At 37.9% G+C, this 6,622-nt stretch overlaps 1 protein-coding gene across 1 annotated transcript in view; it reads right to left on the bottom strand.

Annotated features, from left to right (window-relative positions):
* The window catches only part of FANCM (FA complementation group M), a 66,892-nt gene that overhangs the window by 39,049 nt on the left and 21,221 nt on the right, over window positions 1–6,622 (bottom strand). Inside the window, exons 7-9 of the mRNA XM_058429398.1 lie at window positions 5,914–6,015; window positions 5,269–5,355; window positions 1,455–1,639 (exon numbers count right to left, since the gene is read on the bottom strand). Coding sequence (XP_058285381.1) covers window positions 1,455–1,639; window positions 5,269–5,355; window positions 5,914–6,015 — 374 coding nt within the window. The remainder of the gene's footprint in view (window positions 1–1,454; window positions 1,640–5,268; window positions 5,356–5,913; window positions 6,016–6,622) is intronic.

Genomic DNA, 6,622 nt, shown 5'->3' with positions numbered 1-6,622 from the left:
CAGGAGGCTGAGGCAGGAGAATCACTTGAACCCGGGAGGCGGAGGTTTCAGTGACCCGAGATCGGGCCACTGCACTCCAGCCTGGGAGACAGAGCAAGACTCCATTTCAAAATTTAAAAAAGAAAGAAAAAAAAAAGAAGACCACCTCCCGGCTGGGCGAGGTGGCTCATGCCTATAATATCAGCATTTTGGGAGGCTGAGGCGGCCAGATCACCAGAGGTCAGAAGTTTGAGACCACCCTGGCCAAGATGGTGAAACCCCATCTCTACTAAAAAATACAAAAATTTGCCAGGTTTGGGTGCCTGTAATCCCAGCTCTCTGGAGGCTAAGGCAGGAGAACTGCTTGAACCTAGGAGGCGGAGGCTGCAGTGAGCTGAGATCACACCACTGCACTCCAGCTTGGGCAACAGAGTAAGATTCCATCTAAAACAAAACAAACAAAACAAAACAAAAAAAACCCTCATCTACTAATGTCTGCAGAATCAAAAAAGGATGTCAAAATTAATTAGAAATTAAAGAGATATCTAATTGTCAGTCACTACTCAAGTATAGACTTGCATAGTTAATTTATAAAAAACTGCACAGATTTTATAAAAATCAATAACGTAAAATTTCCCTCAAAACATCACAGCACTGGCCAGGCGCAGTGGCTCACGCTTGTAATCCCAGCACCTTGGGAGGCCGAGGCGGGCGGATCACGAGGTCAGGAGATCGAGACCACGGTGAAACCCTGTCTCTACTAAAAAATAAAAAAAAAAATTAGCCGGGCGTGGTGGCGGGCGCCTGTAGTCCCAGCTACTCGGAGAGGCTGAGGCAGGAGAATGGTGTGAACCCGGGAGGTGGAGCTTGCAGTGAGCCGAGACTGCGCCACTGCACTCCAGCCTGGGCGACAGAGCGAGACTCCGTCTCAAAAAAAAAAAAAATCACAGCACTTAGAAAACTGAACGTCCTCTTACTCAGAGCATGAGGCTACCTTAAATAGCCCATTTTTAAAATAAGATTTTTAAATAAATAAAAAGAGATAGGATATTTGTTTAGAATAAATTATTAAAGTGACTTAACATAAACAATAAACATTTATTGGTGGCTCTACAATAAGATCTCTTTTAATGCTTACAACAACTCTATGATGTATGTTTACAGATAAGGAAAACTGAGGAAGAAGAAGTAAAGAAACTTTTAAGTGGTAGAGTCAGGATTCCAATCCAGGTAATACAATTCCAGAGCTTTTCTGCTTAACTTTTACACTTTACATTACTTTAAAAAAAAAAAGTTCCAAAACCACATAAAACATTTGTTATCATCTTTCAAAATACGCTTATTTTTACTTACATGTTTACTATAAAATTCCTTTTAAGTAGCTAATTGACCAGTGAGTTAAAACTAACAAAAAAAGAACAAGTGCAAAGCTAATGAATCTTATTTTTATTTTCATCAATTCCAAAAATAATTACCTCCAGTTGCTCCTTCTGGGTAAAACCCTTCGTGCTTTTCCCTGAGGCATGGCCGACAAAAGTCATTACTCTAATAATTGGCTGATGCTGTGAAAGCATTTCTGCAATTTCTTGAACACTATCTCGAAATGAAGAGAAGATCATAACTCGGGTCTCATCACGTTTCTTTTCAGAAGTGTTTTCAGCTGTATATATATATAAAAACTTTAATTACAACTTTTTACAAAGCATTTAGACAAGAACTAGTTCAAAAGACAAACATGAAAGTGTTATGCTAACAAATGATAATTCTTTCAAAAAAATAATTTAGCTGGATGTGGTGGCACACACCTATATTCCCAGCTACTAGGGAGGCTGAGATGGGGATATCTCTTCAGCCCAGGAGTTCAAGACCAGCCTGGGCAACATAACATAGCAAGACCCAGTCTATCATAAACAAACATACAAATAAATAAATAATTTCAAACATCTTGAAATTTTACTTTTCGTAAACTATATTCTCTATTAATTTTAATAATCTTAGCTTATTATTTATCATTGGCTGCCATAAAATCCTAAACAAATCAAATATAAATTACCTGAATCACTTTTGACTAGTCCTTCAATTCAGGCATAATGGCTATCATTTCCCTTTACCTTCTAAGATCGCCAGAACCACAGAACTATGCAGCTCCCCCTAATTTCATAAGTCTTCCCTTTCCTTTCTGTTCACTAAAGGCAATGTCTTAATCCAAGCCATGCATTCTGTCCTCATATCTACTATACTTTCAAATTCTCCAAAGACAACTACAGAATATACTCTACAGTGAATTCCAAAGCTGCTCCCGATATGTCTGTGCTGGGGGAGCGGGTGAGGTAGGGGGGTGGCGAGCAGTAGAAAGCACTAATAGGAACATGATCTTTGTGGCTGGGCACTTAATTCTCTGGGTGATTGCTGATCATCGTAGCTATTTAAGCTCTTTAAGCTTTAGTTTCTTCATTATCTAATATGGATTGATGTATAAATGAAACAATAAAGTATATAGTTTTGCACATATAGTAATTGGTTAATTATTGCATACTGTGTGGGGTTTTTGGTTGTTTGATTTTATTTTGAGACAAGGTCATGCTTGGTCACCTAGGCTGGAATGCAGTGGCACCATCACGGCTCACTACAGCTTCGACCTCTTGGGCTCAGGTGATCCTCCCACCTCACGTTCTGAGTAGTTGGGACTACAGGCTCATGCCACCATGCCCAGCTACATTTTAAAATTTTTCTGTAGAGACGGGGTTTTGCCATGTTGCCCAGGCTGGTCTCAAACTCCTGGGCTGAAGAGATCTGCCCACCTCAGCCTCCCAAAGTGCTGGGATTACAGGCATGAGCCACCACATCCAGCCTCTACTGATTTTTATTACCTTCATCATCATATGTGTTCCAAGGACCACACTAAGCATTTTATGTATGTTAACTCCTTTAATCTTCACAACTCCTCTAAGGAATAAATGACCTATTAAATATAAAGTTAATTTACAATACAAAAACAACACGTAGGACTTGAAGAAGCAGCTGTTCCAAGTAAAATTATTCTAAACAAACCTCTTTTGAATCATCATTGCATCAAGCATCAAGTCTCTGTACGTGACCAGCTCCTGAATGAATTGCTACTTTCATCACTAAACCTACATCTCCTTCGATCTGTCACAGCCTGCCTTTTTACCCTCATTCCACTAAAGCTCCTTCCAGCAAAATCATCAATAACTTCCATACTGCCAAGTTCAATGGACACTTTTTAGTTTAACACACTTTACTCTTTCCTTCTGAAACAGTCTCTTTCTTCAGCTTCTCTGACACCTGACTTGACCAGTTTCCTCCCCAAGCTCCTTAGTGGCTTTTTTTCCTCCAAACTCTAACTGTTGATATTCTTCAGGACTCCATTCTGGACCCTCCTCTCTATATGTCTAAACTGTTGTCCTGATAATCACATCTATTCCTGAAACTTTAAATATTACCTTTATGCTGATAACTCCAAAATGTATTCACATATATGTAAATATGTAAAAACAGCACCAACCATTCTTCTGAGATCCAGATTTGCTTATCTAATGCCTACTTGACACTTAGGTGTCTCAAAAACATCTTAACATGTTTGCTCTTTCATTATTCTGTTTTTTAATTGACAAATAAAAGTTGTATATATGTTGTACAATATGTTTTGAGATGTCTATATACATTGTGAAATGGCTAAATCAAGCTAATTAACATACATATTATCTCACATACTTATCTCTATTCTTCATTTTTCACTTTGCTCATGTAATCATTTGCAAACATGTACACATAAATGTGTATACCCAGCCATATGATTCCTTTTTTCCTTTTTTTTTTGAGATGGAGTCTTACTCTTTTGCCAGGCTGCAGTGCAGTGGTGCAATCTTGGCTTACCACAACCTCCGTCTCCCAGGTTCAACAGATTCTCCTGCTTCAGCCTCCCGAGTAGCTGAGACTACAGGCACACACCACCACACTCAGCTAATTTTTGTATTTTTAGTAGAGACAGGGTTTCACCATGTTGGCCAGGATGGTCCTGATCTCGACCTCGTGATCTGCCCGCCTCGGCCTCTCACAGTGCTGGGATTACAGGTGTGAGCCACTGCACCCGGCCAATTCCTTTTTTTCTTATACCATACGTCTAATCCATCAACAAATACAATAAATTAAGTTGGCTCCAATTAGAACATGTATCTAGAATCTATTTCCCAGCACCTTGAACACTTGCCCTGATGCACACCACCGTTATGTGTCATCATCCAAGACTATCATAATAGTTTTCTAAGTTATCAATGTCTACGCTCCACAAAACTACCAGAGTGATCCTTAAAATGTCATGTCATTCCACTGCTACAAATACCTCTGTTTCGTTTTGCAAAGCACAAATATTCAGAAATTTAAAACTAAAGTCTGATATTATCTGGATACCTCTCATCTATACCACTTGTAGGCTCAGTCATACTTGTAGCCTCAATCTAACCACACTGGTCTGTTTAATCATACCAAGCACCCTACTGCCACCTCAAGGCCTTTGAATCTGCTATTTTTACTGCTTGGAATTCTCTCCCCAACCTCCAAAACTCACAAGAGTTCCTCCCTTATCTCCATCATCACTTTAAATACCCCTCTACGGAGAAGCCTTCTATAACCATCCTATATAAAACAGCACTCCTCTATAACTCTCTCTCCTAATCTACTTTACTTTACTCTTCTACTGCACTATATATTGTTTTACTGTCCACTTCCCTTATATTACTCCAAGCTAACTTATATAGTACTTTACTCTTAACATTCCCACCACCACCCTTGCCCTAACCCTTCCAAAATTTCTCATGACTTTTTAGTATTCATTATCCAGAGTAATTAAAAGCCCACCTTCTCCAAAAGAAATGTTAGAATAAACTAATAAGTTGAAGTTTTTTCTTTGTTTTATTTTCGAGATTATTTATTTTGAGTTTTGCTCTTGTAGCCCAGGCTGGAGTGCAATGGCACAATCTCAGCTCACTGAAACATTCACCTCCCAGGTTCAAGCGATTCTCCTACCTCAGCCTCCCAAGTAGCTGGGATTATAGGCATGTGCCACCATGCCCGCCTAATTTTTGCATTTTTAGTAGAGACGGGGTTTCACCATGTTGGTCAGGCTGGTCTTGAACTCCTGACCTCCCGTGATCCTTGGCCTCCCAAGGTGCTGGGATTACAGGCGTGAACCACCGCACCCGGCCATAAGTAAAGTTTTACCTCTTGCAATAACTTTGTCTTGCCTTAAAGCTACTAAATATGACCTACCATTCCATGACTTGAAGTGTTCAATTACAACTTCTTCTAATTTCTTTAACTTTGGATGACTATAAACAAATTTTTTATTTTTATTTCCTGAAACAAAACAAAAAGATCAAAAATGTTTTCTATGTTTTCCACATTCAATTACACTAATGTATATTAAAGTTATCTTTTCCAATGCATATGCTGGATTTTTTTTAATTTTTTAAAAATTTAAACCAGAGGTAACATCCAGGTAGCACATAAGTCTTACTGTAAAATGAACTTTGACCTTTCATAAAAATTTCATTCTGAGAGAACCTAAACAGCAATCAGCAGCAAAGAAAGCAAAAATACATATTAAACTATAAATCAAATCAGGTTTTGATAGTTCTGAGAATTTTCACTACCACTAACAACTACTAACATCTGTTATATGTTTAAAGTTTGTAAACTTGTTTAAAGAAGTTTAAACATTGTTTAAAGCATATAAACTTTAAACTTGAATATATATTAATCTTAACTTTAAAAATGAAATATTTACACATTTAACAGATCTGTTGCTACAAAATATAAATAATTCTAGACATTTGCATCAAAGGAGCAAAATTGCAAAATTAACTGTGATTAAGAAACACAACACAATACATAATTTTAAAAGAAAAACCAGACCTTGTTGGATAGCACGTGTATGTGCAAACATACACTCTAGATGATTATAGAGTTTCATGAAGTCTTCATTTCGGCCAAGTTCATTTTTTGACCGTGTCATTCCTTCAGAAATTAAGAAAAGGTTTTCAAATAAATAATAATAAAACTGATAAAATGTATTATTTATTAAAAAGAAATTAAACTTTAGCAATGAATGTAAGTTTTTCAAGTATAAACATGAAAACCAGAAACTTTTTGCAGTTCTACATTCATATATGTATTAACAAATGGTTTCCTTTTCTCCAGGAATTTATTAAAAACAAAGAAACACGGCCATTTGTTAATTATTACAATGCTTTTTAAAGTAAATCATTTTTAAGTAATCCAAACTCTTTAATATGCGTTTTTTTGTTTTTAGACAGTCTCGCTCTGTTGCCCAGGCGGAAGTGCAGCAGCATGATCTTGACTCAAGGCAACCTCCACCTCTCAGGTTCAAGCGATTCTCCCGCCTCAGTCTCCTGAGTAGCTGGGATTACAGGCGTGCACCATCATATCTGGCTAATTTTTGTATTTTTATTAGAGACGGGGTTTCACCATGTTGGCCAGGCTGGTCTTGAACTCCTGACCTCAAGTGATCCACCCACCTCGGATTCCCAAAGTGCTGGGATTACAGGCATGAGCCACTGTGCCCAGCCCTTCAATATGTCTTTAGCCAAAATAATATATGTCA

Source organism: Hylobates moloch, unplaced genomic scaffold, assembly GCF_009828535.3.
Source record: "Hylobates moloch isolate HMO894 unplaced genomic scaffold, HMol_V3 SCAFFOLD_16, whole genome shotgun sequence".
Taxonomy (NCBI): domain Eukaryota; kingdom Metazoa; phylum Chordata; class Mammalia; order Primates; family Hylobatidae; genus Hylobates; species Hylobates moloch.
This window is presented reverse-complemented; position numbering and strand designations above follow the sequence as displayed.